General features: G+C 38.3%; 2 protein-coding genes across 2 annotated transcripts in view; one reads left to right on the top strand and one right to left on the bottom strand.

Annotated features, from left to right (window-relative positions):
• Positions 1-3315: 3315 nt before the first annotated feature.
• ggctb (gamma-glutamylcyclotransferase b) lies at positions 3316-16874 on the bottom strand. The gene is made up of 5 exons (XM_035390064.1): positions 16715-16874; positions 6359-6480; positions 5724-5869; positions 5328-5460; positions 3316-3759 (listed from the first exon to the last, which is right to left on the bottom strand). The coding sequence occupies exons 1-5, from the start codon at positions 16770-16772 to the stop codon at positions 3577-3579; spliced, it is 642 nt and encodes a 213-aa protein (XP_035245955.1). The 5' UTR covers positions 16773-16874; the 3' UTR covers positions 3316-3576.
• A 1278-nt stretch (positions 16875-18152) lies between these two features.
• The window catches only part of LOC118224212 (sodium- and chloride-dependent transporter XTRP3-like), a 29320-nt gene continuing 22662 nt past the window's right edge, over positions 18153-24810 (top strand). Inside the window, exon 1 of the mRNA XM_035411529.1 lies at positions 18153-18451. Within this exon, the coding sequence (XP_035267420.1) occupies positions 18328-18451 (124 nt within the window). The 5' untranslated portion in view covers positions 18153-18327. The remainder of the gene's footprint in view (positions 18452-24810) is intronic.

The raw sequence follows: 24810 nt of genomic DNA on the forward strand, positions 1-24810 counted from the left end.
CGCAGTTAACAATTTGTTAAATCAGTTCAACACATTTTATGTTAGCGTTTCAGAGAAGTGAAAATGATTGCTCTTGAAGTCATGAAGGCATTGAAAATACATTATATGTAAAATCAGGAGAGGATGTCTGATACTCCCTAATAACATCTCTACAGTTTGTCACCCACCAAACCCATGATGCAAGAAATATTTAAAATGATCAGGTTTTGACCTAATTGCAAGATTGAAATTTTTTTTTTTTTTTTTTTTTTTAAACAGAAATCTATTAGAGCTGAAGAAAATGTATGAAGACTGAATGGCTAATGATCAAAGGTTTCCTTATCAAGAGAAATATTTATATTGTTTACTTCCCTGTGATAAAAAACATTTGCCCTTTCTCACCACTAAAGAAAATAGTTTACTATAGACTGAGAGGAGTTAATCAATGAAAGAAAATAAATAATCTTATCTGAGGTTCTATTATGTGTTATCAAACAGCCACATTTGTCTCAACAATAAACAACAATGTTGAGTTCCTGCTCAGATGAAGGGCAATTTCAGGCTTCTGAAATTCAAGGATATTGCTGGCGTGCAGGTATGCACAAAGTTGTTTTGTCACATGTAATAGTGGTGTGCCAGACATTGGCAACTAATCCTTCAGTATCTTTGTAGGAATGGGTGTAGAGGTCTCAGTGGAATTAAAGGACTGTTCAGTTTTATTAAGCTGCATGGGATCAGTTGGAACAAAGGAGCCTTGTAAGCAGTCAGGCTTCTGTATAATTTTGCCCTCAGTGAAATTCATGGAATCATTGCTGTGAAATGTTACTAGAATACAGGGATCAACTAATGTATGACTCACCAGTTTGGCAACAGTTTTGAACAGATACCTGCCATTTTTCCTCTTTTCAATCAATAAAAATATTTTTATATAGCACATTTGACAAACAATTGTCACAATACGCTTCACAGACAACCCTGGCCTGAATCCCCACAGGAGCAAGCCTAAAGCAACAGTGGAAAGGAAAAACTTCCTGTAGTAGATCGAGAAGTAGAGAAATGTAAAGATTGTGAATGCTTTAAAATAAAAGGGCTTTTTTTCCCAAATAAATGAATCAATGAAAAAAATTGCTGCCTGCGTAAACCCAAAGCTTGTGCTTGACTTGGGTCATTGTCACTATGCTCCAAAATGGAGTTCCTGCAGTAGTATGCCATGTTTGATGGAGTTGCCAAGTTATGGAGCACACTGCAAGCCATGAAAATGCAGCAGTTTTTCAGGTCAGTACCTCAGTGTGCCCTCGTGCACCACTGACACAGCCATTGACCTTTCAGCAGGCAAATTACACGCTCACACTTTGCTTAGAAATTATCGCATGCATTGTTTATGTTAAGTATGTAACATAAATTATGTAACAATAAATGAGGGCCCAGGCATCCACCAAAAAATATTCCAATTATCTGTGTAGCTGACTTTATTAGAGGGTCACCACTCAGACAATAAAAACTTGAGTGCAAAGATAAGGGATCGAAGTGCAATAATTCCCTTGTGGGAGAAAGTATAGTCCTCAAAGAGGCGGCAAGTTCAAGAAGTTCAGAATCCATTGCCAACATCTCAGCTACATTGTTGAATATTAAACATAAGTTATATAAACAAGAACCACTCTAATAAGCATTAACCTGCATTAAGTAAACAACAGCAAAAAAAAAAAAAAACTGTGCAGGCCACTGCTATGTGTCAATAAAAGGAATAGATCAAAACTAACAAAATCTGTGGTCAGTCTAATACAGTTGTTCCCAGTCTCAGTTCTGGGACCCCTGTGTTTACTGATTTGCGTTCCAACCACAATCACAATTCCAGAATTTTAACAAGCTGTACATTTTTCTTAATTAGGTGTTTTCATGTTTAGTGGGATTATTTACCCTCTTTAGCCATATTATGTCAGAAATAGTTTTGCATGTTATGTAGAATAACCATCCCATGTTCACATTGTGCTTACTGTGCTCTATTGCAAACATTATCATTGTGGTAACAAAATTATTTAACTGATCAAATTGAAGACTGAGGTGAATCAGTAGGCTCGTAACTGGTGAAAGTGTGGACGCAATGGCCAGTAAAACCAACTATTGATTAGATAATGAAGAACTCAAAGACAAAGCAAATGATAACAAGCCTAACCTGCATTGTGTTAATAAGGTTAAGTGAAAAAATATGAAAAAACTAAAACACGTGTTCAAATACCTAATTTGGTTTCCAACATGACCTAAAACACAGTTGTCTAACTTCAGTCTTGGAGGACTGAAGTATTTCATTTAAGTCACTGATTGCCTATGGAATCCACACACATTTTTCCTCAAGGCCTTAAATGGCAGCTGATTGAAAGGAGAACACAAAAGCATGCAGACACTGCAGCCCCCTTGGGATTCAGTTTGACACACCTGAGGTAAAGCAAAGTCTGTACATATATAATATCCCGGACAATAAAAATACAAAAAAAAACTAGAAATACCGCCTCGCTGTTGTATTCCTCCGCCGACCAGTAGCCAGTGCTCTGTCTGACCGTTTGGATATAAAATGTCATCACTTCATCATTTTATTCTATTAGACATTTGTGTGAAACTTTGTCATAATTAGCGTATGAATTCTTGAGTTATGGGCAAAAACATGTTTTGTGAGGTCACAATGACCTTGACCTTTGACCACCAAAATCTAATCAGTTTATCCTTGAGTCCAAGTGGACATGTGCAGGGTGTAAAATGAACACTCGCCAAATGCAGGTGATTTTGCAGAGTGGCTGGTAAATTTGTGAGGCTCACACGCCACAGTGGCAGATGCCCAAACGTTGTCTGTACTGTGTTATCGCGTTGTTTACATGGCAGTAACCTGGCAACCCATCTCGCGTCACGGCCACAAGACTTGTCAAACTTGGCTCCTCATTGGCCGGTTCTGCCCGCCCTTTTGCCTGACCAGGAAGTAGCCATCCGCTATGAGCCTCCACCCCTCCTCTTTGGCACATTTTCCATGAGGATATCTAGACACCAACAGTGACTGTAAAATGGAGGAATGTGGCGGTATGTAGCAGGTGTGAAGAGGCCAGCAGACACTGATAATGAAAAAAGACCAGGCGGAAGTTGTACTCTGTATTCCATATCTCAGTGTAGCCAGAAGAGACTTGTTTGATTGTTTCAATAAACATGGGGTTTGTATGCATGAATTATTCTGAATTAAACTGGCCTTCCACAAAACACACTCTGTACAAACGGACATAACTGATTCTTAAAGTTGTTTTTTATTTTACTATTGCAGTGTACACAAACATCCTTATTTACTGTAAGTGGTCTTATTTAATGTTTGGTTTCCATTCCACTTTTCTGTTCCTCTCAACTGCCTTTTCTTGGGGGGTCATGACGAAAGGTTTCTTTTTTGACTGTAGGCTTTGTTGTATTGGTAGTTTTATTGAATGGCTGATTAGGGTTACTGCCTTCAGCCCCAACTCAGCCTTAATGGATCTCACCAGGAGTAAGAATAACAACATTATACCAAAACTGTTTATGCAATATCCTTCTAGTGTATGCAAATATGTAGGGGCTGGTAGACGGTGATTATTGTGATTTAGCCAAACTTGGCAGAGTTTGTGTAAGACTGATGTTCTTTGACTTCCTCAGGGCACGCTCCAGCTCCTCCATCACAGGCAGGGGTCCTTCATACTTGTTGGTCTCGATATCCTTCAACTTTTCCTGGTAATCCCTTGGTAACCCATTCTGTTCTGCCCCCATCACTATCACCTGGAAAGCAGGGGCAATCACTAACGACCTTTGCTAAGTGAAATGAATAACACCTCCTCCTGAGGAAGGAGCTTGGTTGTACGAGATGCATTTATCAGTCGTGTGCTGTGTATGAGTAATATATATTCCCGTACTCTTCCTGTATTTCTTTTTCTGGGTCTAATGCAGACACATTTGGTTACTTATTCACAGACTTGTTTGCTTTATCTAATGTTCCATGTCTATAAAAGATTATATGGCAATAAACCATGTTAGCAGTGAAAACAAATCTCAGGAGGGGAGAGAATTACATTAAATGTTGGATAAATCAAAAAAATGCAAAATTGTGGTAAAGTTATACCACAACTATAGGATTGCATTTAAAATAATATAAATCCTCGGTAGAAATCCAAAAATCAAGTATAACTTTCATATCATGGTACACCATAATGTCTCTGACTTATTTTTCTTTTTGCATTTCAGTTCTAAAAATTACACTGTGAGTGTGTGGAAGGACAAGTGAAACTAACTAATTTTGCCTAAAAATTCACAGAACCAAGGGATCTCTTGGAAAGGAGGTGGCATTTGCCAGTTGTACTACACTCTTGTACTATTATTACACTGTGCACACCAGTGAAACAATGTATGTTTTTTAAATGCATGACTCAACACTGGCTTATACATAATAAAACAAAAAGGTTGGGGGACAAAACCCAAATGTGAAACAATTTTTTTTCAGAAATGTTAATATATTGTCTCTCAGCTTTTAGATTAACTAAACAAATGTATGGCAATCATCAATGGCACATGTAAAAAGAGGCAAATACGATTCTGCTTGTGATTTGTTGGCCAATAAATTGATTAATCAGTCCTTCCAACAAAAGTAGTGGCTTCCCATTATACCTAGAATATGAAAATGAAATGCATATTCCAGAATCTTTCAGGGCAGGGGGTGGGGGCTAGAGGGGAGTTTGTTTTCAATAGTCCCCAAAGCCCCTGACCGAGCTACAGTGGGCCTCCATTGTCTTCTCAACACAATGGGAGCCCAGAACAGGGGCAAACCCCAGAACACCAACCAAACATTGTTCTTTGCCCTTTAATGTAAGTGTGTGAAACCAAAGCAATTCAGGAAAATGATTGCATTACAGCTCAGCGGTTAGGGTGCCGCGTTTCACTTTTTATAATAATTTGCAATTATATTGATCTTTTCTGTCTCATCCTGGTGTAAAAAAACATGCCAGAAACAGCTGATAAACATTTTGTACTCCAAACCATCTTCTGGATGTAATGATGGTGGAGACCTAAACAAATCATTTTCAGATGGTTAAAGGTCTCAGTTAAGAAAAAAGTAAATTTCAATTGTTAATTTACTTGCATTTTAACAATAACAATACATGGGCACTCAGGTAAGAATCAACCCTTTAGGTGAATTTTTGCTCAGGGTAATTTCTGAAGCTCTGATCCTTCAAAACCCATGGTATCCACTGAACCCAATATTACTCATGTCCTTGTCTTGACCATATTTGGGTGGCGAAGACAAATGTATGAGAGAGAAGTGATGGAGAGAAGTGAAAGAAAGGTTGCTATACCTTTAGATACTGTGGAGATGGAAGTGCGTAGACACAGCTGTTCATGATGTAAGTTCGACAGTTAAGTTCCTGGCCCCTGGTGGAAACAGATACCTCCACAGGGCTGTAGGCTCCCAGTTTCACATTTTCCTGTCTGATGGGTGAGGGCAAGACACCATCAGCATTCCCAGAGTCATAAAAGCCACACTGTGTCCCTTGTGCAATGAAAGCTGAAGAAAATGTCTTTCTCATTTTGAACAAAATGAGGAGGGAAATGTCAGTAACATCATTATTTACCATAGCAATATAGGACATAGCTTCACCAGTCCCAACCCTTCCCTTCTAATCTTAGATATTGTGGTGAGTTTGGAGGAACATGCACATAGACATTATTTTTACTTAGAAAAGCTCTCTTGCCTGTCCAGGGATTCAAGGTCAGCCATGTTCATCTTCCACACCACTCCCCACACCTCGTCCCCAGGGCTGTGCTCAATTGTGGCCACACCCCCGTGCCAACGAGCACTAGGCAAGCCTTGGTGGTTCCCAAACACAAGTTTGTAGTCCTACAAAGAAGTGGATAAGAGAATGAGTATTGCCCCTCAATAGACACCCAATACAGAAAGCTCTCTGCCCTCAGTCTCCACTGTAATAGATCCTCCAGAATGAATTTGTGATGTGGATGCTGACACCAATATGGTCACGTGCTCAGAAATTTGGAACCATGGTAACAGAAATCTAAAAGATTAATAAATTTGAAAGAACCCTGATTAACAGGATTCAAATGTGTTTCCTTTCAACGACTAATAAAAATTGTGATGTTTAGATAGGCCGATTTCCTTAGGGATGGTGGGTAAAGGATTGTTGATATCCAGTATGATTCTTATATAGTGCTCTGAGGCAGCTCATTGGAAAAGCAGGGGTAATAATAGTAATGGTATCTTAAGATATAGTCTCAATACATCAAGGTCACAACAATGTGGAATATGCATCCCTCATGCAGAAAACAAAAAAGAATTCTCATTATGGGTCTCCCCAGCTTCCAAAGCCCATACCTTGAGCCTGGCCACACAGTGCACTGTGGCAGAGGGGTTCTTAAGCTGCAGTCTCTCCTTCAGCAGATTGCTCCCATAGGCGAAGTACAGGAAAGTGTGTTTGTCCATGCCAGCGGCTGCCTCTGTGAGGAGGATGATGAGTAGGATGAAGATGATGAGGAGAGGAGGGTGAGGAGGAGGAAGAGGAGGGAGAAGGTGACAACACCACAGTCAGCAACACGTGGAGGCGATGGTGTGTCCTCGGTGGCCGATGAACATGAGTGTCGGTGAGAAAAAGAACCCTTTGGCTTTTATACCAAACCTCCCCCGCACACCATTCTCATGCTAATCCATTGTCTCTGATTTAGCCATGCACTGCAAAGCTTGCCCTATAATGCTGTGAGCCACCAGAACACAGCTGGCTGCCTCCTCCCTGTGTTGCTCCTAGTGGAAACCAGCAGGTGTTCTATCATGTAACACAGAGTAATTCATTCATATTACTGTAATCATTCATTTTAAGTATGAATAGTCTACAAGGATGTATGGTGAACCAACTGTATTGTTAAATAATTACATTATTTTATGTATTTTATGAATTATTCATGAGGTTATGTTATTCATGATTTATGTTGTACTCCTATGGGAATTATGCAAAGGGGTAACAGGTCAGGTTAGAGATACAGTAACCTAGGCTTAATTTCCCCTTCTTTGCATACACTGTGAAAGCACATATTTAAAACAATTCATAACATGTCATTTTTAACACACCTCCATGTCTAGTTAAGGACAACAATGTTTTACTTTCAGTGCAGTCTGTCTAAAAAAGTCTCCTTTTGTAACATAAATTGTAAAAAGTAGTAACTGTGACAAAACTTGCTGAGAGTAACACAAAATTAGTCACACAAAAAGTGTGTTGGATATTAAAACATCCTTTTTGAGAGTGTGTCCATGCCCTGCACTCTGACTGTCTGTCCCTAAACTCAGAATCACTATGGTCTCCATATTTTCATCTCATCAGTGAGATTCTCAGCACTGTAAAATAGTACAGGCCTACTCAGTCATTTGCATAGCTTACTGTTTTAGACATCATTCATAAATTAATTCAATTTACCATTTCTAAACAACTTTTATTTATTATTCAGTAGACTGATTAACAACACCTTGCACATTTCAGATTGCAAATCATTTCAATGGAGGACTAAACGTTCCAAAATAAATAAATAAATAGGGAACTACATAAATTATATGAATAAATGTGTCAATAATTAAACTAGTTTTATTTCAAAATAATGAAATAATTTACACCTCATGATTGTCCTTTTCACAATAATGTGATCATATTTAATTTTATATTACAGTTTTTCTCAATTGTTTAAACACGTTTTCTGAAACTATAGCTCAGTTTCTCAAAACTCTACACACAAAGCACAGCAACAGTTAACCTTTTGCCAAAACTAAACAAATCTCTTGCAAAATGCATTCATGCATTCAAAACCATGTTCTCTCTTCTCAAAACTGACTTTTTCCATCAAAATGATTCACGCAGGCCTCATATGAATAGGTCTTATTGAGCATTGATTTCACACTGGTGCGATAAATTTAAAAACACAACCGTCAAAATACAGTATATATGTTCTGGCATCATGAGGTCATGTTACATATTCAAGTGTATAAAATCGTGTAAAAAATGGCTTATTTTTAATCCTTTTTTGAAGTTTTAGTTTTCTTTTCAAGGGGTCCCAAAACAGGCTGCAATTTTATAGTAAATATAAAGACTGTTGCCATGATACAATACAGTAAATATATCATCATATAAATAGTGCATTTGCTAGGTAAACCTAATTCTAATTCAGTACAGTACAGCAACGTGTGTGAACCGTTATCACTTTGAGTGTTGTTGTTATTGTGTATGATACAATGCACATTTTACTGCATTGTCCTGCCAATGAGGTCCAGTTGGGCTGCACTCACAACCCAGGTTCCATCATGAGTCATATTGAACATTGTTAGAAGTGTTTTTCCTTTTTCCTTATCAGTGAATTATGAGTTTTGCCAAAATATATAACATTTGTGTCTTCTCAAAACGAGAACATGCTTAGACTGTGTCAGTCTGGACAATGGATGTAATGATCTGTTGTCATATATGAAATCAATGAACAAATTCAAAAAGGTAACAAAGCAAATCTTTATTTGTTACTGTAAAATAAATCTTTGTTCAGCAGACTGAAAAAATAAAAATCGTAGTTTGTAGGCCGGCTGTAAAAATAACAAAAAACAAATACGTGATCAACCAAAGTTGCACGTATTTCATTTGAAATATTAGCTTGTCTCCCTCTTCTTCGTCCACCTCGTACATGTACACCTCCTCCTCTACCTCTACCTGTCTGTGCTGCGTGTTGCCCCATTGTTTTCCAAAACAATAGAGGTCCCCGGAGGTCTCTTTTATGCTCTGACAGATAATTGAAAAGTTTAGCCAATTGAGTTTGAGCAGGTGTCGCGTGAGTGAGACCAATCGGTACTTAGAGTTTGGCATTTGAAGGCCAGTGTTTTCCATGTGAACAAACAAGGCTTGAATATGAAAATTGTGCTAAATGATGAGATTTTGTGTAGAGTTGTGCAAAAATGTGATTTAGAACTGCTATTTGAGTGAAAACAAAGGAATTGTGCTTAGAGTTTTGCAGAAATAGTCTTTGTTGTTGACATATGAGCTTCAAGTTTTCACCATCGTGTGCATAGTTCCAGTTTTAGTGTGTAAACATTTGAGAAAAACTGTAAGTCAATTAGGGTATCTACTTTATTACCATAAGAGGTCATTTCAAAATAATAGCTAAAAAACATATTTATTTTAGCATTTATGTACTATACCCGATTTTCAGTGGGTCAAGTTTACATACACTTTTTTAGTACTTGGTGGCATTGCCTTTTAATTGCTTAAATTGAATCAAACACTTGTGGCAGCTTTCCACAGAGCTTTCCAGCTCTCACAATACTTTGCCAGAATTTTTGCCTATTCCTCCTGACAGAACTAGCGTTACTCAGTCAGGTTTGTGGGCGTACTTACTCGGACATGGTTTCTCAGTTCAGTCCACAAATTGTCTATGGGATTCAGGTCAGGGCTTTGTGATGGCCACTCCAATACTTTCACTTTGTTGTCTTTAAGCCATTTTGTTACAACTTTGGAGGTATGCTTCAGATCATTGTCCTGCTGGAAGACCCAGTTGCGACCAAGTTTTAACTTTCTAGCTGATGTCTTGAGGTATTGCTTCAGTATTTCTAGATAATCCTCCTTCCTCGTGATGCCATCTATTTTCTAAAGCGCACCAGTCCTTTTTCCAGCAAAACACCCCCACAACATGATGCTGCCACCCCCATGCTTCACAGTTGAGATGTTGTTCTTTGGATTAAAAGCCTCACCCTTTTTCATACATGATGATCATTATGGCCAAACAGTTCAATTTTTGTTTCATGTGACCAGAGAACACTCCACTAAAAGGATAGGTCTTCGTCCTGGTGATCACCTGCAAACTCCATTCTGGCTTTTTTATGCCGGTCTTGGAGTAGGGGCTTCTTCCTTGCGTGACAGTCTTTCAGGCCATGGTGATGTAGGATTCTCTTGATGGTAGATGTAGATACTTTGGTACCTGATGCCTCTAACGCCTCTAACCTGATGCCTTCACCAGTTTCTTTGTTGTTGTCTTGGCGTTCAGTTGAACCTTTCGGACCAAAGTTCGCTCAGCCTTGGGAGTTGAATTGTGCCTCCTTCCTGAACAATGCAGTGTCTGTGTGGTCCCAAGATTTTTATATTTGCATACAATTGTTTGTACTGATGCTCATGGTACCTTCAGTTGTTTGGAAATTGCTCCTAAGGAGGACCCAGACTTGTGGAGGTCCACAATTTTTTTTATGAAGTCTTGGCTGAGTTGCTTGGATTTTCCCATGGTTCCAAGGGCAAAAAGGCAGTGGCTCTAAAGGTAGGCCCATAAATACAGCCACAGGTGCCATTTAACTCAAAATTAACTCCTAATTATGACAATTAGCCAATCAGAAGCTTCTAAAAAGTAATTACATCAATTTCTGGAATCTTCCAGACTGTTTAAAGAGACTTGGTGTATGTAAACTTTTGACCCACTGGAATTCTGATATAGTGAATTAAAGGTAAAATAAATCTGTCTAATCGATTGTTTTAAAATGACCTCTGATGTGAACAAAGTAAATGCCCTAATTGACTTGACAAAAGAAATGTATGGTAACGTGAAATGTATGGAGTTGTGAAAAACTGAGTTTGAATATCTTTAGCCTAGGTGTAAAGATATTTTTGTCAAGATATTAACCAGTTTTATCAGCCCAGAGTGTCAAGACTCCCCCACAAAGCCAGCTGGACTGATGTTCAGGCCAGAACTCATCTGTCAACAAACTATCCAACTCATCACTTGCACCCAGAGTTTTGGCCACATTGCATCCCTTGGCCCTGACTCTCTCGGGCAGTGAATTTGGCTGTTGTTCAAAACATCACGGCAGGATGCATAATGCACAGTCAGACCACTTACATTAGGATTAACTCCTCAAATAAACAAAAGCTATTGATGTCCAGAGAAAACCTGGGACAAATGACTGCAGCTGTGTACGTTGTTAGTGGGATATAGCTAAAAAAAGGCCTGCATAGGTTATACAGCTGTGTCCTCTCTGGGGCCCCCGCCCCCCTCCAGTGTTTATTATTGACTTGTCCACTACACCCCAAGGATTGCGAGAACATCTGCCAGAGATTGCCATTGAATAGAATATTTTCACCACTGTTGTTTTATTTCAGTTTGCATTCCACACCTGTCACCAAATGTCCTCTCTCCAAAATATGAATGCCCCCCACTGTGCCTTCTGCCGGCGCAGCAGTTCTCAATTCCTGTAGCGTAGAAAAATCAGATGGCACAGTGGGCGATTTGTTGTTGAGCCCAGTTGCACAACTTGGATCTTAATTTTGACTGACCTGCTCTGGAGAGTTTATGGTCTGCAGTATTTCAAGGCCAATTCCCAAGTAGAACCCTGCCGTTGTTACCACCAGTCAAACTATTATGTAATCTGAATTTACGTAAGTTGTGTCATTTTCCCATGATAAGGAAATAAACAATTTCAATAGTGTAAAAAGAATACCAAAAAAGTACTACCCCTTTTCTAAGTGGTTGCAAGCAATTTATGTAGTTTCAATATGTATTGTAGGTCACACTCAACTTATTTCCACAAATTTACTGAATTAAAAAAATGTACATTTTCATATTCTTTATATGCCACTGTCACCTCATAGCAAGAAGGTCCCGGGTTCGAATCCCAGCCAGGGCCTTTCTGTGTGGAGTGTGCATGTTCTCCCTGTGTCTGTGTGGGTTTCCTCCAGGTACATTCCTCCCACAGTGAAGGGCGTATTCCTGCCTGTTGCCCAGTGCATGCTAGGATCGTGACCCTGACCAGGAACAAGCAGATTAGATAATGGAAGGACGGATGGATAATGTAATGTAGCATGTTCCCATAGCTTAAATCAGTCACATTGTCAGGCGTAAGCAGGATCATTGGCAAAAAACTAATTCAACTCTTTTGTACACAATGATTCACCTGCACTGTGTCTCAGATCAATCCAACCATATAAATGTCTTCCAGAATGGTGTATTCTAAGAATTGTGATTCCCTGCACAGAGAACGGCATTAAAGAATAATCTGCCATGAATCCCCAATGTAATTCTGTGGGTTGTCTTTCAAGGTGGATTTTCACTTTGTTATTTCTTCTACTTTCAAACTCATCTTCAGATTTCAACTGTTGCAGGCCTCTATGAGACATGGAAGGAACTCCACGTGATAGCAATGACAAAGCAGGAGGAAAGTTTATCTCTATATTGTTTTTCTATTACATTATCTGCATTATTTCTACCTGCCAAGTTGCAGGTAATGCAGTTAATAATAACATTTTGCCGGGAATATTAATTTTCATCTTTCGGATGAGATGTTGAACTGAGGTCCTGACTCACTGTGGCCATTAAAGATCCCATGACACTTCTTGCAAAGAGTAAGGGGTTCCCCAGTGTCCTGGCTAAATTACTGACCCGGCTCTCTCAAGAACTTGCCACCTAATCATCCCCTGATTTAATTGGCTAAAAACAAATGGGGCAACATGGCTCAGGAGGTAAGAAACCCGGTTCAAACCCCGCCCTGGGCGTGTCGAAGTGTCCATGAGCAAGACTCCTAACCCCTAACTGCTCTGGCGATTGAGAGGCATCAATTGTAAAACGCTTTGGATAAAAGCGCTATATAAATGCAGTCCATTTACCATTTACAAATGTTCTCTCCCTCGTCACCTTAGCTAATGTGTGGTGAGCATTCTGGCGCAAAATGGCTGCCGTGCATCACCCAGGTGGGTGCTACACCTTGGTGGTGGGTGAGGTGAGTTCCCACTCATCACTGTAAAGCACTTTGAGTGTTCAGAAAAGTGCTATATACATGTAACGATTCATTCATTCATTCATGTCCTGTTACTGACAAATTCAGTCACAAACTCTCACTTTTGGGTAGTTGTTGTAATTTTATATGCTATTTGTGGTGTGTTTCCACCTGCCATGCATTCATACGTTATTATTAATATATTAGTGATAGTATTGCTTCTGCATCCGATTGAATGAATATTCTCCACAATCAATATTCCCATGTTGTTTACTACATTTAAAATTTTGTGCACCATGAACTGTGCCATGTTTATACCATTAAAAAAAGACAAATAAAAACTGTATACCTCTCTGTTGATTTGAATCCTTAAAAATACAAAAAGTTCATCTGAAATAAGTTAATTGAAACAGCAGTCCAGGAGTTTTTTTGTTGCATCTGAACACAACTCCCTTTCTTCATTTTGGTGGGCAAATCTCTGCAGAGGTTAATTCTTCATTCAAATACAGCTGGATACCATATTCTTAGGTCTTCTTTAATGTCACACTAAGTCAGCAAAACTGAACTTGAATCCAATACAATGGTGTTTTTGTCATCTCTGAAGAAGTGTGGATCTTTCAAAGCATTTCCCATTGTGTTGCCAAAGATATGTTAATCTATGTAAGCCTGTTTTCTTCTGGCATGTTTCTTTAGTTGTTTCATGTTTTAACGTCAGAAAATTATTTGTGCATTCACTATACAAAATTCATATGTGAGTTTACATAGAAAGCAGTCAAAATAATAATGTTTGGCACATGAATGCATTTTGACCTTATCATGTCTTATCAATGTACTATGATCTTAAGAGGTGATAATGTCACACAAAAATAGATTTTACTGTTTGTTCCTTCATTCCCCCAAGGCCAGTCTCACTCACTCTTCAGCAGATAAACAAAATCAGAAGCAATATAAATCTTATAAAACTCTATGGCCTAATATTATCTTCACTCTTATAACACTTACGGTACAGGAAATGTTCATGAGCAGTTTTTGTTTGTGCACAGTGTCAGCTAAGACACAGAAAATCTGTGCCCACAATATCATCTTAAAATCTGTGCCCACATTTTACTTATTCATTTACAGTTATATGAAAACTAAATTTGGATAGTTTACTCATTCTATTTGTTACATTCAAGGCAGAGCTGGAAAATGCTTTGATTGGACCCCCCATGGTTTGTTAAAAATGTGTTATTTAGAACCCCATTTGGTGTGTAGGGCAGCCAAACAGTCTGCTTAGAATTGTTTGTCTGCTTCATACATGAACAGTCTAATCTACATTTTCAAAAAGATACTGGTCTAATGTTAAATCCAACTTCAGTAAGAATTATGGATTATATTAGAATAGTCCATGAAATGAAGGGCAAAAGGTCCAGAAATATAACATAGAGAATCCTAGGCCTTTTCCCCTACTTCACTGCAAAATAATAATAGCTCAAATTATTGTTTCTCTCATTAAAGCCACAGTTAAACAAAAACCATGAATTTGACATCACTGGCCTTACTCCAAAGCAATATTAACTGTGTGATTAAAATCCTGTCCTGATTAAAATCCTTTCCAAATAGTTTTTTTTTTTTTTGCCTTTTTTGCAGCCATCTAGCAGGCAGTTTCAGACTACCTGAATTTTGTACATCATTAGAAAGGGTTAGTTAGTAAAATTAATTATTTCAAATGTGCAACCTTATTTTGTGGTTGAGATCTTTTACTGAAAGAGAAGCATCCTTATACAATCTTTGCACGAATGTAAACATTTCACAACAGTGGGTTTTTTGAATACCACATATTCCAGGCCATCTGCCACAAAGGAACCTATTGGGATGGCAGGTATGCCATCCCGCCAAGTTACTCCTTGGTGGGGGCATGCCCCATACCTATACAGCACCAAGAGTTTGGCACTTTTCAGGGTTCCCCACAGAAATAACCACAACAGCCACAGACACTCAGCTCTTAAAAACATTAAATTCTGTACATTCTGACCCCATTTCAACAGACAGATTTCATAAACAACTTCACATGTCCACACAATAAAGCCCCAAACTAAGGGGATTTTGCGTTTTCTCCTTCTTCTTCTTCTTCTTCTCTTTCTTCTTCTTCTCATTCTTATTTTTCCTGCCACCTATCCCACTAATAACATGTCTCCCCATTGGACACTTTACCGACAACAGCCAAATCTTCACCTGCAAGACCCAATCAAAAACTCGCATACACACGCAAAATACCCATACCTTTTTACTCTGAAACATTTTCAGTACCACCAGCTAGTCTGCCTGTGGCCTAGTGGGCAAGGTTACAGTCTTGGGAACACAGGGTCCTAGGTTCAAGCCTGGCTAGGTATGTGTCTCTTTAACCTGCTTGTACTCTCACTAATAATTGTCTACTACTTCTCAATTTTTGCTGTTGCACCATATCTACCCGTCGTTCACCGAACGGATACACTGCATTATGACGTACCATCTGCACGTTCAATTATTAACCGGCTACTGCAAAGCCATAAGGATTCAACGGGAGCTCTTCTGTGCTTACTGGCCTGTGTTCTTCATTAAAACCACGGACAGGTTTGCTAATGATATTTCACGCATTGCATAGCTATGTCATGGTGCTGCCCTAACAAAATCACAGACTGGTAAATCTCCAGTTGAAGGATTGAATCCCGCCTCGCCCTCAGGCAGATAATTTCCTCTTTTACACTAACGTTTTCTTACGCTTATATTTGCTTTACCAAAACTCACTCACGGCCACCCATATGCATTTCATGATGGTAAATGTATTTGTTTTATTAAACAGTTACACCAGTGCCATTTCTGCTAACTATATTTCTTCACTTGGCTACCGTACAAAACCTTCTTATATGCAAACGCCACGTTTCTACATTCATGTTACCTCGCCCTGTTCTCTATCTAGCCACATACAAACAATTACTACGTATGTACGTTCTGCAACTCCCCATTAAAACATTACATTTAAAATCATGATTCACTCATAATTATAACTATAACTTTTAATTATAACTTGAAAGAATTGAGGAAATATTGGGTAGCATTGCTTTGGAATACATCTTATTTAATTTCGGTGAGGCATTTCTACTAACTATATTTCTTCACTTGGCTACCGTACAAAACCTTCTTATATGCAAACGCCACATTTCTACATTCATGTTACCTCACCCTGTTCTCTATCTAGCCACATACAAACAATTACTACGTATGTATGTTCTGCAACTCCCCATTAAAACATTACATTTAAAATCATGATTCACTCATAATGATAACTATAACTTTTAATTATAACTTGAAAGTACTGAGGAAATATTGGGTAGCATTGCTTGGGAATACATCTTATTTAATTTCGGTGAGGCAAGATAGCCTATATTGTTTGTAGTACCGTAACTTGGTGTCATTTTGATATCAATACATTTAATGGCAGGCCTGGATTCTGACAGTCTGAATGAATGAGTTATAGACGGTGTATGTCTTGTACGTGTGAGTAACTTGCCATTTTTGTACATTGAATACGTGTTTTTGATGAGATATACATTTGCAGTGCCCATTTTCAACAGACTGATTTCAGTAACTTCAGTGCCAAGAAAATGAGATTCACAAAAAAGCTTGCATTTCTCCCAGATGCTGTTCATTCAGTGTCATCCAGTGAAAAACAGATTTGTTGTTAAAGTGAATCTTGCCAAAAATCCAGTAAACATTTTGTTGTATCTTCCCAATTACTTGGGCGAACTTGCAAATGTCAGATAGCTAGCTAAGAAAGCTAACTTTCCTAGAGCATCCTCCAAGAGCTAGCAAGCTAAGGCTAGTAGACAAATGTATGGCTATCTGCCCTAGCCCTACACTCTCACTCTCGTCTTAGATAACAAACACTGCAGTTTCGGTCCATTATGGAATTCCATTGCAAAGCACCTGCAAATCACTCACCTGTGGCAAGGAACTCCATGGCTCCTGATCCACCTGCTCCAGTTGAGCCCATCACCATTTCTACTCCTAGCCTGTCTGCTCCTCCAGAGGAAACCTTGATCGCTTCATCAACACCTGCCCAGAGTTGTCAGGAATAGGACAGGCTTGTCACTGAGTGAGAGACTCCTGGTGAGCCAGATTACTTCTCCCACCACTTCACTGGTCCTCCTTTAGTGTTACTACAGAAGCATTCATTGACTCAGGGGCAGCAGGGAACTTTCTGAGCCAGTGGTTGGGTGTCAGTAGGAGCATTCCTCTAACCACCCTATCCAAAACCCTACAGGTGTTCTTTTCCAAATATTTGGAAACATTCCTTCATTGATGAATTTTTGGAATATGATGAATGAGTGCCTTCAAGTGAATATTCATAAATATTGTATTCATCCCATATACATCCTCTGCCCTTGAACCATTGAGAGAGGAATGATCTTGTGCACCTTGGACTGGCTGACTTCTTGAAAAGTTAAAGGAGCTCTAATATTTTAAGAAGCAACAAATTGATTAGAAACTGGAGAAGTCACAGTCATCATAGATGGTAAATGGACTGCATTTATATAGCGCTTTTATCCAAAGCACTTAACAATTGATGCCTCTCATTCGCCAGAGCAGTTAGGGGTTAGGTGTCTTGCTCAAGGACACTTCGACATGCCCAGGGCGAGGTTTGAACCGGCAACCCTCCGACTGCCAGACAATCGGTTTTACCTCCTGAGCTATGTCGCCCCCCATAGAGTCAACAAAATATATTTTGAAAGCTGTAGCGACCTTACCTTGATCGTTGGTTACAACGTTTACATTGAGTTCCAAAGGTTCATTAATTATATTGGATTTCCCTGATTTCCCCTGTTTTCCCTGTCTTTAAGTTTTGCCAGATAACTTTAGCATTTCCCCTCCTTCAACTATAGTACTGATAAAACGTTACCTTTGCTTTCTAAACTCTTTTATAACCTTATTTCTCAATGATGTAAATAGACGTCTGTCATGTTTTGTTTCAGAACATTAAGAGCACGGTCCATTTGTTTCATGAGATCATATGTTTTTATTCAGCCAAGGGAGATGATCGCTTTGCCATGGTTTACATTTCACTTTCTTCATAAATCTTTGAATTGTCTTTTGAATTTTGGCCATAAAAGATTTAGTCATTTTCCATATTTTCAGAATGTTCCATTACCCGTGTATGATTTTGCCATTATATTATTTGTTCTTACGTATGTTGATGAAGGAATTCTCAAAAGATATGAACTATATGTAAATTCTTGCGCGTGTAACTCGCACGCACACACAAGGGGTGTTTGGCGGACATAAGAATTGTGATAACATTAAGTACGCCGTCCCGAATTAAACATTCACCTGAGTTATGTAACGCCGACCAATTTAAAGTATCGCTCATCCAAGGGAGAGGGAGGGGATTCATTTGAATGGACGCTTACTTTAAAACTGCGCGCAACTAGCAGAACATCCGTCTTGTTTGCAGTACGTTTACAAGGATAAGATTGAGCAGGATTTTTGAGCAAGACATTCTAAGGATTTTTTTTTTTGCCTTTGCAGTGTGTTAATCAAATCTAGAGGATTCAGCAATGGGCAAGGAGGCAAGACCTTTGTGGGAAAATCCTGTGCAGTTTGTTCTAGCATGTGTCTCTTATGCTGTCGGACTTGGCAATGTTTGGCGATTCCCATATCTGTGTCAAATGCACGGTGGAGGTAGGACTGGCTTTCCCCAAATTATTTTTTAACACTAGCCTACTACTAACCATGATTATGCTTTCTACACAAGTGGATGCTCAACTTCTTGTAATGTAAACAAGTAATAAACCAATCTAATATTGACACTGTCAAAATGGATGTTGATCAACAATCCCCCAAATGTATGGTTTTAGAAACTCTGTAAAATTACAAAGACATTTACCTTCATGTACGTTTAGTGTTAATATTTAATTTCTGTATTGTTTATACAAAAAACCCCCCACTAAATTCAAGTTATTTCTTGAATCTAAGCGTTATGCAGAACCAGACTTTGCATTACCATGTCATATTTTCAGTAGGATATACGATGAGGACTCACTAGAATATTAGCAAACAGAATGTAAATGTGAACTTCCTAAAATGATTTTATTCTTCTTAAAACAATGTAGGCGACCGACACCTGCTCTTTCTAAACTGCCATGCACGTATTGGAGATGCGCCACGATTAATCAGCACATCATCTACTGTAAACGTGAAACATGCTGACAAATGTAGGGGAAGAATACTTAATTATGTTAGGCTATGTGTCATTACATCAGTTAAAAATGAGAGTGATCTGCTAGCGTAAACTTTCTGCAAAAAAGATTTATCAAAATAAACAGATGGAGATCCTTAAGTTGGTGAAGATGTAGGCTATTTCAATGAAGCAGAGCCTTTCTACCGCTGTAGGCGAGATTGCGGCCCTGGAGTGCTGACCGCCGACTCACATGCTCTCGACATTGGCGCGACGTATGAATTTTTAATGTTCTTTTTCTTCGTTTGGCCAGCATACGAATGGTGACCTGGGCGACTGCCCTTGCCGCCAATGTCTAGAACCGGCCCTGATTTCAGCTAATGTTAGTAACTGCAGTTCCAATTTCAGAAGCCGGCAATCAGTCTTCTCATGACTTCCTATCATTTTTTCACTTCATGATGAGTGAGGACAGCAGAGAGTCCGCCATCATTTTGTATTTTTGGCAGGGATGTTAGCCGATAGAAGGGACTGGGGATGGGCGCTACCACGGATTTTCTCATCGATTCAGGTACCAAGTAGCCTACCAAGGCTATCCCAATACCAATACCGATACTGAAAAAAACATTCTTGTGTTATGAACTAGCCTACATAAAAGGGGAAAACTCTTTGCATTAGTAGGCTAGGCCTGCTAAATAAATTGCCGAAGATCATACAATCTCTTTGTTTATTTATAACATTTATAATTATGAAACACATGTTCAATTGGCAACAACGTTCAACAAAAAAATATATAATTACCCTTTTAGGAGTTATTCTTCACATTAGGTCATCTGGAAAGTTGGGCTAATCATATCCTCGACAATATACGTACAATCTCTTTAAAATAATAATAATTTATATCCATAATTCGTTGTGACTGTATGTTTCTCAGCATATCTGTGTGTGTATGAAACGTGGAGGGAGACTGTAGAAGAATAAGCTTCTAATATCCTACACAATTATTTGCTACAATATTTCATTTTATGACTTTTCCATTTATTTTGGATTACAAAATAAATGTAATCTAATCTGAATACTTTTTGATTACTTTTGAATTACTTCAAAATCAAACATTGAAAATATTGCAATTTATACTAAAAAAATGGATGCAGCCACAAAAATGTGAGTTCCACAAATATTATTTTTTCTCTTTAAACATGTCAAAACATTTTCATTGAAAATAAAATGCATTTAGCATATTCAGCATCTACAGTTGGTCAAATCAAATTGCCCTTACAAAAACAGTACTGGCACTAACTACAGGTGTACTGTGTATATTCTACAACACGTGGGATGCTGTTTCTTTTGTGTAATCTTTTGTTGCTGCTGTTTTTTAATCATAGGCCACATGGAGGACTGTGCTCTTATAATGCAAGGGGAGCACTCACTCAAAATGTTCATCTTCCATTTTCAATGTAAATAAAAAGGAATAAAAACTCCATTATTCATAAATCATCATTAAAATACAAAAACAAATATTAGTTAAGTAACCATTAACAAAACTGGCAACCTGGCAACCTGAGAGGAGTAACAGTACATATTACCCTCAAATTACTCATGCAAAAACATGCTGGCATAAATGTCTTCAGGTGTACTGTACTGTTTCTTTTGTTGAAGTTTTTGTTACTGATGTTTTTTAATGTGTTACCGTGTTACAGAGAGGGTGGGGTGGGTGGGTGCTACCGTGTTACTGGGAGGGCACCCCCCTTGGGTAACACGGTGACAAATACAACGTCATTCACAAATTTTTGCTGTTGCTCGACAACGAGAATACAGGTTGCCAAAGTTGGAAGAAGTCACCGAATTTCTCACTAGTCGCTAGATAAGATTTTTAGTCGCTAGGAAGGTCAAAGTTGCTAAATTGGCAACACTGACCTGTATGTCAGATGCGCTTTTCATGATTTAATAGCATTGGTTATCACGAAAAAAAGTTTTATAATTTTTAAATGGCCATATTTTAAAGACATAATCAAAAATGTAATCAAATAATCCTTGACAATATAACTAGCCTATAATCTAATTACACATTTTTCAAATGTAATCTGGGCTGATTATAGTTACTTATTTTTTGTAATCTGATTACGTAATCCCGATTACATGTAATCCGTTACTACCCAACCCTGTACAAATGCCTCAGAAACATCATTGAGCAACTTTATTTATCTATCAGAGGTTTTTGATGCAGTAGGTCGCTCCTTCCTGATTAAAAGTCTTTCTCATGTTGAGATTGGGAATGGAGCGTGTGAATGGTTTAGAAACAGCTTATCAGAAAGATCTCAGAGTATCACAGCGTCAGAGTAGACCTGTGTGCGCAGAGCATGAGCACCTTTGGTTGAAACCACCTTTTTTTTTTCTTTAGTCTTTTCTCAGCCATCTCTTTAACTTGCCTGAAATGGAATTCCAAGCTCCTTATATCGTGTATTAGGGGTGTTCATTTATGCTAATCAAAAGGTCTGTGAATGTACTTTTCATTTACAATTGATTGGTATTTTATCTACATACGCCCGTGGATACGCAAAAAGCTGTCTTCGAGTGATCAATAAATCCGGTGGAATCTGTTAGATCATTTCAGATTACATGTAAATTTACAGTTTTACAAAAATATTTAGAAATGAGGCCCAAAGAACATATGTTAAGATAAATTCATTCTTACTTGTTTCAAGAACTCAAAAAATGCCTGGAAACACTTTGCACTAAAAATATTTAGTACAGTTAACCTGAAAAAGTTGCATCGTGCCAACTATTTTTTTCTTCATACTAACCAGTAAATTGTGCTTATCCTCAAGTTGTTGAAAAAAAGTTACGTTTTTGTGCATGATATGGGCTTTGTTCATTGAATTAAGTTGTATGAACTGAAATATCAAAAATATTTAACATTTAAAATATGTTAACCTCACAAGGTGTGAGTATTTGTGTCAATTGAACATAAAGTCTTTATGTTAATTTGACAGTGTGGAACATTTGTTTAGAGTATACATACACATTTTTATGTATAATAAGTTTGTGTGTCATATGTGAATTACGGTTTACAGTGTAGGCTTTGCCCTGGAACATATTAATATAACGCACACAGATAGACACTCCGTTCTTGCCTTGGGTGTCTCCTTGGAATTCCTGTAATTCTGGTTCTTGTTCTCAGCAGAACATGCCTTTTAAGTTCCCCACCCCCATACTGAAATTAGAAAAACTTGAATGTGGAACATTTGTGTAGAGTTTACTTCATGGAACACGTTACTGCTGAAATTAAATCTTGACTCTCGTTTCTGTGAATAAATTCAATGCTAAGATCGGCAATATTGCAACTGAGGAGAGTAAATATTTTTAATATTTGTCTGTTTACTTGTTCCATTGTCTTTAAACTGAAACACTTTTCTTTTTGTAACTTACATTTGTAATGCAAATGTGTGTGAGACTGCTGCATATTACTCTTGTAAGAAGTTTTAATCTAAATGAGACAACCTGTAAAAATTCAGAATAAATATAAATAAAGCAGGAACATGGAGAATAAGTATTCAATGAAAGGGGCATTTAGGAAATTGAGGAAATGTGGCATTAAGGAAACCTATGGAAATTGTTAGTGTGAAGTCTATCAATACATGTCTAGAGTCCCTCTGTAACTCCAGCCAGCAAAGCTGCTTCTCAGAATAAAAACAAAACAATGCCAAATTATTGCATAAAACATGAAGTCCTTCTCAGAAAAAACTTGATCAAAGTTCACAAGTCACTCTAATCCTTCACAAGGGATAACAAACATACTTCTCAGCAACTGAGGTCAAGTGAGATTTCAGATGTACTGCTTAGAGCATATTCATTGGACAGTGACACATTTTTTGTTATTTTGGTTCTGTAGTCTAGCACTTTGAGTTTTAAAGGATATAATGACAATGAGGTTGAAGTGCAGACTGTCAGCTTTAATTTTAGGGTATTTTCATACATATCGGATGAACCGTTTAGAAATTATAGAACATTTTGTACATAGTCCCTCCCATTTTAACATAATGTAGAATAAAATAATCATTTTTTATATTTGTTTGCATATCCTTTGCATGCAATGACTGCTTGAAGTCTGCGACGCATAGACATCACCTGACACTAGGTATCTTCCCTGGTGATGCTCTGCCAGGCCTGTACTGCAGCTATCTTCAGTTCCCGCTTGTTTTAGGGACTTTCTGCCTTCAGTCTCCTCTTCAGCATGTAAAATGCATGTTCAGTTGGATGTTTCAGGTTCAGGTCTTGTTGCATGATGAAGTGCCATCCAATGAGTTTGGAGGCATTTAGTTTTATCTGATCAGATAAAATATTTCTGTAGACTTCAGAATTCATTGTTCTACTTCTGTCTGCAGTCACATCATCGATGAAGACAAGTGAGCCCATTCCACTGGCAGCCATACAGGCCCAAGGCATAACACCCCCTCCACCATGTTTCACGGATGAGGTGGTATGCTTTGGATCATGGGCATTTCATTTTTTTCTCCACACTTTCCTCTTTCCATCACTCTGGTACATGTTAATCTTTGTCTCATCTGTCCACAAGACTTGTGTTCCAGAACTCTTGGGGCTCTTTTATGTGCTTTTTAGCAAACTGTAATACCACCTTTCTGTTCTTCAGGCTTATCAGTGGTTTGAATCTTGTAGTGTACCCTCTGTAGTCCTGCTGGTGTAGTCTTCTACATATGGTAGACTTTGACACATCTACACCTGCATCCAGGAGAGTGTTTTTGATCTGTTGAGCTGTTGTCAGGGGGGTTTTCTTCACCATAGAGAGTATTCTCCGGTCATCCACGACAGTGGTCTTCCTCAGTCTACCGGGTCTTTTGACATAATTCAGTTCACCAGTTGTTTTTTTCTTGTTAATGATGAACCAAACTGTTGACTTGGGCATGCCCAGGGTTTTTGCAATGTTCCTGATTGATTGATTTCCATTTCTGAGACTTATGACGGCCAGATTAATTTGCACATCAACACTGCTGTCTTCCTCATGTTGTCACACCCCAACAACAATCTCCAAAGGCAATTGCAAAGTCTAGAATCAAGACTAGACATCAACAGCTCTCTTCTGCATTCACTAATGACACAAATTAATACACCTGCCTAACAAAACACATCTTTGAAGCCAATTCAACAAATACTTGTACTACCTTAAAATGGGGGGGCCATGTACAAAACGTGCTGTCATTTCTAAATGGTTCATCCGATATGGATGAAAATACCCTCAAATTAAAGCTGACAGTCTGCACTTCAACCTTGTCATTGTATCCTTTAAAACTCAAAGTGCTAGAGTACAGAACCAAAATAACAAAAAATGTGTCACTGTCCAATGAATTATGGTGCTCACTGTAAATGTTCCAAGTTGTGGATATAAATTATTTAACAATATCTCTCTGTTTAACTTCAATCCACCTTTCTACCCTTCCAAACCCTCTATTGACACACATGGAATCTATCAAATCAAAACATATTTATTCACATTATCTGAGATATGACAGAGAAAGACATAAAGATAAGATAGATTGTTTGTCTTCAAGAGGAAATTTTTTTCAGTTATGTGCAGGCATATGATAACATTCCAAAAACATAACACATACACAAACTAGAAGAGTGCAGATCTCCGCCAGGCATGTTAGCTTTGCTGATGCAACAATAGAGGCTACACAATCAATGCAACCAGACAAATAAAATATGACAAGTTTTTACCATGTGCCACTGAAAATCCCAAAAACCTTGATTCAGTGAAGTAACGCTAAAAGTGGTGACAGATTATTTCATTCATATCAGCCACAATGTGTTAGACAGAGCTAACGTTGACGTTATAGTCTGGCACTTT

Source organism: Anguilla anguilla, chromosome 1, assembly GCF_013347855.1.
Source record: "Anguilla anguilla isolate fAngAng1 chromosome 1, fAngAng1.pri, whole genome shotgun sequence".
NCBI lineage: Eukaryota > Metazoa > Chordata > Actinopteri > Anguilliformes > Anguillidae > Anguilla > Anguilla anguilla.

Coding starts and splice junctions, on each gene's coding strand:
- ggctb (XM_035390064.1), bottom strand. CDS start 16,772: ATGGTGATGGGCTCAACTGGAGCAGGTGGATCAGGAGCCATGGAGTTC. Junction 6,481..16,714: donor CATGGAGTTCCTTGCCACAG/GTGAGTGATTTG, acceptor TCCTCCTCACAG/AGGCAGCCGCTGGCATGGAC. Junction 5,461..5,723: donor GACCTTGAATCCCTGGACAG/GCAAGAGAGCTT, acceptor CTCACCCATCAG/ACAGGAAAATGTGAAACTGG.